We start from the raw sequence: 13,073 nt of genomic DNA, 5'->3' as shown, positions 1-13,073 counted from the left end.
GAAACGGGGAGAGGGAGGAGAGGATGGAGAAGAAGGGAGGGGAGGAGAGGAGTGGAGAAGAAGGGAGGGGGGAGAGGAGTAGGGAGGGGAGGAGAGGAGTGGAGAAGAAGGGAGGGGAGGAGAGGAGTGGAGAAGAAGGGAGGGGAGGAGAGGAGGAGAAGAGGGGAGAAGGAGAAGAAGGGAGGGGAGGAGAGGAGTGGAGAAGAAGGGAGGGGAGGAGAGGAGTGGAGAAGAGGGGAGGAGAGGAGTGGAGAAGAGGAGAGGGGAGGAGAGGAGTGGGGAAGAGAGGGGAGGAAAAGAGAGGAGAGGAGAAGAGAGGGGAGGAAAAGAGAGGAGAGGAGAAGAGAGGTCAAGGAGAGGAGAAGAGATGGGAGAAGAGGAGAAGAGATGGGAAAAGAGGAGAAGAGAGGGGAGGAGAGGAAAATAGAGGAGAGGGAAGGGGGGGGATATTGTCACGTTATAGATTGGAAGCCACTGCAGGTTTCTGGTTTTCTGGACCAGAATTTGGAAGAACTGATCTGTCAGTGTTGACGATGCAGCTCAGTGAGACCAAAGACCTACTTCCAGTGTCTGAATATTTAGTCTGACACCTTTCGTAAGGCTTTCATCCTCTCTATATATCTATATGTCTATCGGTTGGTTGATCAGGGGATTTTGGCCCGCTTGGTAACACAGGGTTTAAAATAGATCCACCACTTCTTATGTAACAGGAAGCCTTGTTATAATTATATACCCACAGATCCCATTGCTTCTTATTGTTGCTGTCAGAAGTAAACCTTGTAACTCTGTTCCCTTTTGAATTGAAAGCAGGAGTCGGCTGTGTGTGAGGTTTTTTCTCACATTGTAGGAACTGAGATGAACTGAATCGAAGATTGTCAACAAGACGGTTTGAGGCTTGGACTGACTTGGACCAGCAGACCACAGCAGCAGCAGAGAACAAACTGACTTTTTCTATTTGAACAAGGCTTTTTCACACTCTTTAAGTAGGAAAACTCGCTCAATGTGATCACATTCAATCACCGTTATGCATACCTCTCCCCCTCCCATCCCCTCTCCTCCCTCTCTTCTCCTCCCCTCTCCTCTCCTCTCTTTCCCTCTCCTCCCCCCTCTCTTCTCCTCCCCTCTTCTCCCTCTCTTCTCCTCCCCTCTCCTCTCTTCTCTTCTCTTCTCTTCTCTTCTCTTCTCTTCTCCTCTCCTCTCCTCTCCCTCTCCTCTCCTCTCCTCTCTCTCTCTTCTCCTCTTCTCTTCTCTTCTCTTCTCTCCCTCCCCTATCTTTTCCTCCCTCTCGTCTCCTCCCCTCCTCTCCTCTCTTTCCCTCTCCTCCCCTCTCTTCTCCTCCCTCTCCTCTCTTCTCTTCTCTTCTCTTCTCTTCTCTTCTCTTCTCTTCTCTTCTCTTCTCTTCTCTTCTCTTCTCTTCTCTTCTCTTCTCTTCTCTTCTCTTCTTCTCTTCTCTTCTCTTCTCTTCTCTTCTCTTCTCTTCTCTTCTCTTCTCTTCTCCTCTCCTCTCCTCTCCTCTCCTCTCCTCTCCTCTCCTCTCCTCTCCTCTCCTCTCTCTTCTCCTCTTCTCTTCTCTTCTCTTCTCTTCTCTTCTCCTCCCCTCCCCTATCTTTTCCTCCCTCTCGTCTCCTCCCCTCTCCTCTCCTCTCCTCTTCTCCAGGTACACTAAGATGAAGACAGCCACCAACATCTACATATTTAACCTGGCTCTGGCTGACTCCCTGGTCCTTGCTACCTTACCCTTCCAGGGAACAGACCTGTTCCTGGGCTTCTGGCCGTTCGGTAACGCCCTCTGCAAGGCCGTGGTCTCCATCGACTACTACAACATGTTCACCAGCACCTTTACTCTGACCGTGATGAGCATGGATCGCTACGTGGCCGTGTGCCATCCGGTCAAGGCCCTGGACATGAGGACGCCCCACAAGGCCAAAGTGGTCAACATCTGTGTGTGGGTCCTGGCGTCGGCGATAGGGGTACCGGCCATGGTGTTGGGAGATGTGGAGGTTGAACATAACAGTAGGTTATATTGGGTCTGTCTGTCTGTCTGTCTGTCTGTCTGTCTGTCTGTCTGTCTGTCTCTCTGTAGGTGAAACAACAGAAAGTGGATTTAGTTTGGTTCATTATCAAGTCTGATTTATCTGTTCTACTGTCAGATTGACCTCTAAATTAATCTATTCAGATATTCTCATCCCTCCATCCCTCCCTCCCTCCCTTCCTTCCGTCCTCCCTCCCTCCCTCCATTTCTGAGTAGATCATCTACTGTACATCATTATACTGCAGTCTGGTTCCTCCTGGGTCAGCTAGAGGGAGTATCATGTGCTCTGGTTCCTTCTGGGTCAGCTAGAGGAAGTATCATGTTGTCTGGGTCAGCTAGGGGAGAATCATGTGCTCTGGTTCCACCTGGGTCAGCTAGAGCAAGTATCATGTGGCCTGGTTCCTCCTGGGTCAGCTAGAGCGAGTATCATGTGGTCTGGTTCCTCCTAGGTCAGCTAGAGGGAGTATCATGTGGTCTGGATACTAGGGGGAAGGTCATGTGGTCTGGTTACTAGGGGGAATGTAATGCAATGTGTGTGATATGACCAGGGGCATCCAATCACAGACCTTTAAAGGCTTTAAAAAGGGACAAGGCCACACTGACCAAAGTAATGCCTTTGAACAAACAACGTGTGTGTGTGTGTGTGTGTGTGTGTGTGTGTGTGTGTGTGTGTGTGTGTGTGTGTGTGTGTGTGTGTGTGTGTGTGTGTGTGTGTGTGTGTGTGTGTGTGTGTGTGTGTGCGTGCGCGTGCGTGCGTGTGTATTTTAGTGTGTATATGTGTGTGGAGATAGTGAATATAGCAGTAACAGTGAAAAGGTCACTACAGCTACAGACTGTGAGTCCTTACCATTAGGTCAGTGGGGTAGAGACTGTTTACAGTCTAGTTCAGTGCAACAACACCAGGACACGTGAATACGTGAATAGAATCACCATCTGTTCTCCTCCACTTCAAAAGCCACTAAAGGATGTCGTTAACAGTTTGTCACTCTGTGCGTCTGAAATAGACATGGAGCTCAAGTAGAAAACCCAACGTCTGCCTCATTATGTTTAACCTCGAGGACCCCTTAGATAATATCTGTGTTTTGTTGTTGTTGTTGTTGTTGTTCACTACTTTCATTTATCTTCATGTCAGGATATTTAACAGATTCTATAATATATTCTATAATATATAATATATACATCATAGCACTGTTGCTCTGAATGCTGGAAGAGTTGTGAAGTTAGGTTCCCCATGGACAGAGGAGGAGCAGACAGGAGGCAGAGAATGAGAAGAAAGCAAATGGGAGGGAGGGAGGGTGGGAAATGGAGAGGCAGTAGTGAGAGAGGGGGAGAGAGGCAGAGAGAGAGAGAGAGAGAGACAGAGAGAGAGAGAGAGAGAGGCACAGAGAGAGAGAGAGAGAGGCAGAGAGAGAGAGAGAGAGAGGCACAGAGAGAGAGAGAGAGAGGCACAGAGAGAGAGAGAGAGAGAGAGAGAGAGGCACAGAGAGAGAGAGAGAGAGAGAGGCACAGAGAGAGAGAGAGAGAGAGAGAGAGAGAGGCACAGAGAGAGAGAGAGAGAGAGAGAGAGAGAGCACAGAGAGAGAGAGAGGCACAGAGAGAGAGAGAGGCACAGAGAGAGGCAGCACTGTAGGCTGAATGTGATCTCTCTATAATCTGTAGACCCTGTAGACCCAGTACCTGCAGGGCTCATAGAGAACTCATTAATGATTCACAAGCATATTTTAAGACAATGAATTAAACATCAGACTGTTAGAAGTACCAGTTTGAGGATGCATTGCTTCACAGCTATTTTCAGGTCTCTCCAGAGATGTTAGATCTTGTTCAAGTCCAGGCTCTGGCTGGGTCACTCAAGGGCATTCTTGTCCTGAAGCCACTCCTGCATTGTCTTGGCTGTGTGCTTAGGGTCTTTGTCCTGTTAGAAGGTGAATCTTCACCTCAGTCTGAGGTTGTGAGCACTCTGGAGCTGGTTTTCATCAAGGATCTCTATGTACTTTGCTCTGTTTATCTTTCCCTCGATCCTGACTAGTCTCCCAATGTCTGCCGCTGAAAAAAAAAAAATCCCCACAGCTGCTGATGCTACCACCACCATGCTTCACCGTAAGGATGGTGCCAGGTTCCCTCCAGACGTGACGCTTGGCATTCAGACCAAAGAGTTCAATCTTGGTTTCATCAGACCAGAAAATCTTGTTTCTCACGGTTTGAGAGTCTTTAGGTGCCTTTTGGCAAACTCCAAGCGGGCTGTCATGTGCCTTTTACTGAGAGGTGGCTTCCGTCTGGCCACTCTACCATAAAGGCCTGATTGGTGGAGTGCTGCAGAGATGGTTGTCCTTCTGGAAGGTTCTCCCATCTCCACAGAGGAACTCTAGAGTTCTGTCAGAGTGACCATCAGGTTCTTGGTCACCTCCCTGACCAAAGCTCTTCTCCCCGATCGCTCAGTTTGCCCGGGCGGCCAGCTCTAGGAAGAGTCTTGGTGGTTCCAAACTTCTTCCATTTAAGAATGATGGAGGCCACTGTGTTCTTGGGGACCTTCAATGCTGCAGAAATGTTTTGGTACCCTTCCCCAGATCTGTGCCTCGACACAATCCTGTCTCGGAGCTCTACAGACAATTCCTTCGACCTCATGGCTTGGTTTTTGCTCTGACATGCACTGTCAACTGTGGGACCTTATTTCATCAGGTGTGTGTGCCTTTCCAAATCATGTCCAATGAATTGAATTTACCACAGGTGGACTCCAATCAAGTTGTTGAAACATCTCAAGGACGATCAATGGAAACAGGATGCAGCTGATCTCAATTTAGTCTCCTAGCAAAAGGTCTGAGTACTTATGTAAATAAGGTATTCTGTTTTTGCTTTGTCATTATTGTGTGTAGATTTCTGAGGGATGATCAACTATAGAATAAGTCTGTAATGTAAAATGTGGAAAAAGTCAACAGGTCTTGTGTGCTTTCCCATGTGTGTGGCGCCAGTGTAGCCTAGTGGTTAGAGCGTTGGACTAGTAACCGGAAGGTTGCAAGTTCAAACTCCCGAGCTGACAAGGTACAAGTCTGTCGTTCTGCCCCTGAACAGGCAGTTAACCCCACTGTTCCTAGGCCGTCATTGAAAATAAGAATTTGTTCTTTTAACTGACTTGCTTAGTCAGATAAAGGTAAAAATAATAATATATATTTTTTAAATCTGCTTATTAATTGTAGCGTTTTGGACTTCGAAACGCTTTTAAACATTGTGTGTTTGAGCTCTAGTCCGAATGGTTTTAGCTACAAACTATTTTTATGACCCAAAAGAGTACAGTACATGTTTTGATCTGTGACATCGTCACAATTCACACAAGAGTCGTTCGAACAGGATTCCTGGGGACTATAGGGTGCCATTTGGGATGCAGACAAGCTTTCTGTCTGTCCCAAGGGGGACATGTTTTAGTTTGGGGGTGGGGGGGTACTTGGCACTACACAGCTGATTCAAAACATTTAACTAACCATCAAGCGTTGATCATTGGAATCAGCTGTGTAGTGTTAGGGCCAAAAACCAAAACGTGCACCCCCTGGAGGGGAGGGGAGGAGGGGGATGGAAGAGAGGAGGAGAGGAGGGTTGGGAGAGAGGAGGGGAAGAGGGGTGGGAAAGAGGAGGCGAGGAGGGGAGGAGGGGGTGGGAGAGGGGAGGAGAGGAGGGGGTGGGAGAGAGGAGGAGAGGAGGGGATGAGGGTGTGGGAGAGGGTAGGAGGGGGGGTGGGAGAGAGGAGGAGAGGAGGGGAGGAGGGGAGGGAGAGGGGAGGGGAGGAGGGGGTAGGAGAGGGTAGGAGGGGAGGAGGAGGTGGGAGACTACTAGACTACTGTTATAACCCCTCACACTAGACTACTGTTATAACCCCTCACACTAGACTACTGTTATAACAACTCACACTAGACTACTGTTATAACCCCTCACACTAGACTGTTGTTATAACCCCTCACACTAGACTACTGTTATAACCCCTAGACTACTGTTATCACCCCTCACACTAGACTGTTGTTATAACCCCTCACACTAGACTACTGTTATAACCCCTAGACTGCTGTTATAACCCCTCACACTAGACTACTGTTATCACCCCTCACACTAGACTACTGTTATAACCCCTCACACTAGACTACTGTTATAACCCCTCACACTAGACTACTGTTATAACCCCTCACACTAGACTACTGTTATAACAACTCACACTAGACTACTGTTATAACCCCTCACACTGGTGCCACAATAGAGAGAAATTACAATTATTGTCTCATCTTTTAACTAAATGCAATCGTTTAGCTTCCAAAATATAAGTATATATCTATCAGTGTGATGACAACATTCTGATGGAATGGCTCATCCTGCACATGGTAAAACCCCAGAATGCATTGAGTGAATGTTGGGAAAAGATCTTGGTTCCTTCTTTCTATATAAAGCAATGTGAATGCAAATAGGACTTGGACCACAAAACAAGTGAAGTGATCTGGAAAAAGAGTTGAGTCCTCATTCAAAGGGAACAGAGTTCTTTTGACTTTTTTTACCCCTAGAGTTCACTTTACTGTTGAATGATATATGAATGGTCGTTGTTTTTGTTACAAAGTGATTTTCATTGTTTACCTTTTCATAAAGATGTGAAATTTTCCTTAAATTGGAAATATACTATTCCCGACCTAGACTAATATCTAGACTTAGAGAGAATGCCAAGAGTGTGCAAAGCTGTCATCAAGGCAAATGGTGGCTACTTTGAAGAATCTCAAATATAAAATATACTTTGATTTGTTTAACAGTTTTTTTGGTTACTACATGATTCCATATGTGTTATTTCATAGTTCTGATCTCTACACTATTATTCTACAATGTAGAAAATAGTTTTTTTTTAAATAAAGAAAACCCTTGAATGAGTAGATGTGTCCAAACTTTTGACTGGTACATATGTTGAGTTCAGCAAATAACAAAGAGAGAGACTCCTATTGAAGTGGATTTAACTTGTCACTTTTTAGCGAGCAGCGAGCCAGGGGAGGGACACTAGTTCAAGCCGAGGTTTCGACAGAGACAGTGAGAGAAGCAGTGACACTGGTTACATCCGCAATCAATTTTCAACTTTGTCACCGACAAAAAAAACAAGGGAGCATTGATCGCAGTGTGGAAATGATCTCGTCCTCATCTAGCTAGCTAGCTACTGAAGCAAGTAAGGAAGGTTTTTTTTTTAGGGACAAACAGACAGGCTTTGTACTGTACTGCAACAAGGCAAGGCTACATGATGAACAGTAAGGGACAGAGAGCCCTGGGGGACTCCTTTTGTAACTGCAGCGGAGTCTGAGATGTGACCGTTGAGGTTAGTGAGGTGTAGGGTTGTACTGTTGTTTCCTATTGTGCTGCAGCTAGACAGGAACAGGACGTCCCATTGATCCAGCTGTCAGGAGAGGCACTTTACTGGAATAGATGTGAGGATTAATCCCAAAATGGCACCCTATTCCTTATGTAGTTTTCTACTTTTGACATAGGGCTCTGGTAAAAAGTAGTGCACTAAATAGGGACTAGGGTGCCATTTTGGGACAACGCTAGCGTGCTCATAAAAAATCCTAAAGGGTAAGAAGACATTCAGGTTCGGATGAGCTCTCAGAACTACAGAGTGGGAAGACATGTTTAATGTCATGTGGTTATGTCCCAAATGAAACCCTATTCCCTATTTAGTGCACTACTTTTGACAATGGCACTAAAGTAGTGCACATTATAGAGAATAGGGTTCAGTTTGGGATGCATCCTAGATAAAAGCTTTGAACTGGATTTGCGAGCATCTTCATAATCACCCCAGAGAGAGAGAGAGAGAGAGAGAAACACAGAGAGAGAGAGACAGAGAGAGAGACAGAGAGAGAGACACAGAGAGAGAGACACAGAGAGACACAGAGAGAGAGACAGAGAGAGAGACACAGAGAGAGAGACACAGAGAGACACAGAGAGAGAGAGAGAGAGACACAGAGAGAGAGAGACAGAGAGAGAGACAGAGAGAGAGACACAGAGAGAGAGACACAGAGAGACACAGAGAGAGAGACACAGAGAGATTAACACAGAGAGAGAGACACAGAGAGAGAGACAGAGAGAGAGACACAGAGAGAGAGACACAGAGAGAGAGACACAGAGAGAGAGACACAGAGAGAGAGACACAGAGAGAGAGACAGAGAGAGAGACACAGAGAGAGAGACACAGAGAGACACAGAGAGAGAGAGAGAGAGACACAGAGAGAGAGAGACACAGAGAGAGAGAGAGAGGATGTTTCTTCTTCACACCAGTGACAAGTGGTTCTCTAAAAAAAAAAAAATAATATTAACTTAGAAATCGTCTTTTGAAGTTGATTTGATTCAGGCTCCCTTCAGGATGCCAAGTCAGGGTTCGTAAATGTTTATATATATCCCCTGAACTGAATTGTGTTTTGTATTACAGAGCTATAGGGCTGTCAAGAGTTCTCAGCTGCTTGGGTTTAGAGGCAGTTCTGAAAGGCAGGCTGTCAGAAAAGTCAAAGCAAATGTCACAGTCAAAGTGATTATACCCTGAGGAAGGAAAAATCCGAATTAAAAGCTTGTGGACAGTTCTTCAACCTCAAGGTGTTGAGTTTTGAGTGTATTTTGGATTCTGTTATATAATTTATTTATATGATGATTTGTTTATTTTGTGAGTGAAAAGGCATCAACAACAGAAGAGAGTGTCTATTTGAGAGTCATTCCATCTGTCTACGGTCAACAACAGAAGATATAATGACTCCCAAATAGACACTCTCTTCTGTTGTTGAACGTGGACAGATACAAAGAGGAATGCTTTTCCAACAGTCTTGAAGGAGTTCCCACATATACTGAGCACTTGGCTGCTTTTCCTTCCCTCTGCAGTCCAACTCATCCCAAACCATCTCAATTGGGTTGAGGTCGGGTGATTATGAAGGCCAGGTCATCTGATGCAGCTCCAACTGATTCCTGTTCATTTCCTTATTACGTGTGACAAGCAAAGTCTAACTCTCGTGAGAAAGGACTGTCTGTCTTGGCATATAGTCGGCCTCAGAGCCAATGAGAAGAAAGAAGGGGATTTGTCAGGGAACTCCCCTGGACACTTGCTGCATTCAAACCAAATTGTCCTGAACAAGTAAAATAATTTGGGATCTGGACATTTAATGAGTCGGATTTAGCCCATTTTTTTTGATCAGACATACGAGGATGAATATTACGTATCATGTAATGATATCTATTGTAATGATACATTCTTTGAGAAATATGAATACATACATGAACAGGTAATGACTACAGATTTTGATACGTTTCTGAAAAGATGTGTATTCCTTCATACCTTAGTAGAAAGGCTTAGATATATCAGCATGTTGACCCTTTCCAGGGTTAGAATATTAGACAAATAGACTATTACAAAAGTATGGGGACAACCCATTCAAATATTTTGATTCGGCTATTTCAGCCACACCCGTTGCTGACAGGTGTATAAAACAGCCATGCAATCTCCATAGACAAACACTGGTAGGAGAATGGCCTTACTAAAGAGCTCATTGACTTTCAACGTGGTGTAACGGATGTGAAATAGCTAGCTAGTTAGCGGTGGTGTGCGCTAAATAGCCTTTCATTCGGTGATGTCACTTGCTCTGAGACCTTGGAGTAGTGGTTCCCCTTTGCTCTGCGAGGGCCGCGACTTTTGTGGAGCGATGGGTAACGATGCTTCGTGGGTGACTGTTGTTGATGTGTGCAGAGAGTCCCTGGTTCGCGCCCGGGTATGGGCGAGGGGACGGTTTAAAGTTATACTGTTACAGTGGCACGTTCATAGGATGCCACCTTTCCAACAAGTCCGTTTCTGCCCTGCTAGAGCTGCCCCAGGTCAACTGTAAGTGCTGTTATTGTGAAGTAGAAATGTCTAGGAGCAACAACGGCTCAGCCGCGAAGTGGTAGGCCACACAAGCTAAACCGAACGGGACCGCCGAGTGCTGAAGTGGTTAGTGCGTAAAAATCGTCTGTCCTCTGGAAGCAATGTCAGCACAAGAACTGTTCGTCAGAAGCTTCATGAAATGGGTTTCCATGGCCGAGCAGCCGCAAACAAGTCTAAGATCACTGTGCGCATTGCCAAGCGTCGGCTGTGGTGTAAAGCTTGCCACCATTGGACTCTGGAGCAGTGGAAACATATTCTCTGGAGTGATGAATCACGCTTCACCACCTGGCAGCCCGATGGATGAATCACAGTTTGGCGAATGCCAGGGGAACTTTGCCTGCCCAAATGCATAGGCCAACTGTAAAGTTTGGTGGAGGAGGAATAATGGTCTGCGGCATGCGCATCATGTGTGTGCCTTGAACGTGTCTAACCCCAGATATCTTTTTGGACTCATACAGTAGCAGGGAGATTTCAGAGGTCTGGATTGGATGCATGTAGAAACTGTCCCATAACAGAGAATATCCTAGCTCCGCATATTCAATGAATTAAGGACATGAGTATCTGGAGAATGTCTACTCCTTATTTTTAATAAAATGTCAACTATCTGGAAATATATAGATAAAGGTAAACCCCATGATAATGACCCCTTTCGACCAGTGGTATGTGTTTTTGAGTGATGCAAAGAGACGGACTTCCTAGCAGTGATTTGATTGATTATCCTCTCTGCTCAATCCTCCTACTGTACTAAACCCTTGGTCCTATGTACTAATCCCTTGGTCCTATGTACTAATCCCTTGGTCCTATGTACTAATCCCTTGGTCCTATGTACTAATTCCTTGGTCCTATGTACTAATTCCTTGGTCCTATGTACTAAACCCTTGGTCCTATGTACTAATCCCTTGGTCCTATGTACTAAACCCTTGGTCCTATGTACTAAACCCTTGGTCCTATGTACTAAACCCTTGGTCCTATGTACTAAACCCTTGGTCCTATGTACTAATCCCTTGGTCCTATGTACTAATCCCTTGGTCCTATGTACTAATCCCTTGGTCCTAGGTGTGTACAGGATGTGGGGTTGGGAGCCGAACACACATTTCTGTTGGACATTTGTAGATATTGGACAATGGTCTTCTTCTGTGTCCTGTCCCTGTAGGTGTGGTGTCCTAACCCCTACAGTAACCCTAACCTATGTCCTAACCCTTAACCCTTGTGTCCTAACCCCTTCCCCTACAGTAACGCTAACCTATGTCCTAACCCTTAACCCTCGTGTCCTAACCCTTGTGTCCTAATGCCTACCCTATGTCCTAACCCCTACCCTATGTCCTAACCCTTAACCCTTGTGTCCTAACCCTTAACCCTTGTGTCCTAACCCCTACCCTATGTCCTAACCCTTAACCCTCGTGTCCTAACCCCTAACATATGCCCTGTCCTCCTCCTAGGTGTAGAGTGTATCGTAGTCCTCCCAGACCCTCGTAGCTACTGGGACCCGGTGTTCGGCACCTGCGTTTTCCTGTTTTCCTTCCTCATCCCAGTGGCCATCATCAGTGTCTGCTACAGCCTGATGGTGAAGCGCCTTCGCAGCGTCCGCATCCTGTCCGGCTCCAAGGAGAAGGACCGCAACCTGCACCGCATCACCCGCATGGTCCTGGTCGTAGTGGCAGCCTTCGTGGTCTGTTGGACCCCAGTCCAGATCATGGCTCTGGCCCAGTCATTGGGCTTCAACCTGAGTAGCCTCCTCACCATGGCCCTGATGCACTTCTGTATTGCGCTGGGCTACGTCAACAGCAGTCTTAACCCAGTCCTCTACGCCTTCCTGGACGAGAACTTCAAGAGGTGCTTCAGGGAGTTCTGCCACCCGGGTCCATTCCGCCTGGACAGCCGGCAGCAGTCAGGTCGGATGAGGAGCATCGCCCGCGAGGTGGCTTACAATTGCAAGACGGCGGATGGGAATACAAATCCCGCATGACTAGGCGTGGAGCTGCCCTTGGTCTGCCAGGAACCCCAGAACAACCACCACCAAAGGACAGGGAACTCCAACATGGAGCTCACCCAGATCACTACCCTCTAGCAGGATGACGGCCCCATGGGCTGGGGCCAAACGGGGAAAGGCCAAGGAAGAGGACCGGAGGTGGCCCAAGGCAGGGGCACTGTCCGAATGGCCTGGTTGGGGCCAGATCTGGGCCGGAGCTGTTTGGAGGCCTAACAGCAGGGTTGGGTAGTCTAACAGACCTTCTACTAGGGACTAAGGGGCTTCTCTGTGTCTTTAGGGAACATGGATGTTATTAACATGTATGTCATGTTGTCTTTATTTAATTGGTTTAATCATTTTCAGGACGATTAAGTTCAGAGTTTAGGTCTATGTGCTTCATGGACAATTTACGCGAATGTCAACAGTTTTTGCTCACACTTATCTCAACTCTGCGTCTGTTGATTGGTTGATTAATTATGTTGTCGTGGTCATTTTTTAAATGTTTGTTTTATAGATGCTTTTTTGTTTGTTTCTATGCTGTAGGTAATTACTTTAAGTGGATGTTATTAGTTTATTTCTGTTTTATATTGTTCGAGAGAAACAATTTGTCTTATTCCATGGCCTTAAATACCAAACAAAGTCTGTATAAATACTATCCACTATCCTGGGATAAAGTGTGTCAGTTCTTGATGGTGCTGTACTGTAACTTTCCTTGTTTTGTATCACCTTGCAGGTGTTGTGTAGGAACGGACAACACATCACAACAGAGACTTGCTTGTTGAAGCCTTTATTATTCATTGTTATGATGAAATAATCGCAGATGATGATGCTCCGCGTTTTTCTGCTTGTCGTCCTGTAAAAATGAAGCAAATATATTTTGTACTATTATTTGTTTGAATCCAGGCTATATCACATCTGGCCGTGATTGGGAGTCCCATAGAACGGCGTTGTCCAGGTTTGGACGGTGTAGGCCGTCATTGTAAATAAGAATTTGTTTATAACTGACTTGCCGAGTTAAATAAAAAAATATTAAAAAATTACTCTGGATACATAACACGGTGTTACCCTGGATACGTAACACGGTGTTACCCTGGATACGTAACACGGTGTTACCCTGGATACGTAACACGGTGTTACCCTGGATACGTAACACGGTGTTACCCTGGATAC

General features: G+C 46.1%; 1 protein-coding gene across 1 annotated transcript; it reads left to right on the top strand.

Moving 5' to 3' along the window:
* The first annotated feature begins 1,658 nt into the window (after positions 1-1,658).
* Positions 1,659-12,872, top strand: LOC112236318 (nociceptin receptor-like). Its single transcript, XM_042299814.1, has 2 exons — positions 1,659-2,013; positions 11,374-12,872. Exons 1-2 carry the CDS (start codon positions 1,668-1,670, stop codon positions 11,898-11,900), a joined length of 873 nt encoding a protein of 290 aa, XP_042155748.1. The 5' UTR covers positions 1,659-1,667; the 3' UTR covers positions 11,901-12,872.
* Positions 12,873-13,073: the final 201 nt, after the last annotated feature.

Source organism: Oncorhynchus tshawytscha, linkage group LG16 (assembly GCF_018296145.1).
Source record: "Oncorhynchus tshawytscha isolate Ot180627B linkage group LG16, Otsh_v2.0, whole genome shotgun sequence".
NCBI lineage: Eukaryota > Metazoa > Chordata > Actinopteri > Salmoniformes > Salmonidae > Oncorhynchus > Oncorhynchus tshawytscha.
Note: the sequence above shows the minus strand (reverse complement) of the source record. Positions and strands in the feature narration are given on the sequence as shown.

What these genes read in the sequence shown, in the direction of transcription:
- LOC112236318 (XM_042299814.1), top strand. Translation starts at nt 1,668, where the DNA reads ATGAAGACAGCCACCAACATCTACATATTTAACCTGGCTCTGGCTGAC. An exon ending in TGTGGAGGTTGAACATAACA is followed by an intron (nt 2,014 to 11,373) that starts GTAGGTTATATT and finishes TCCTCCTCCTAG; the next exon opens with GTGTAGAGTGTATCGTAGTC.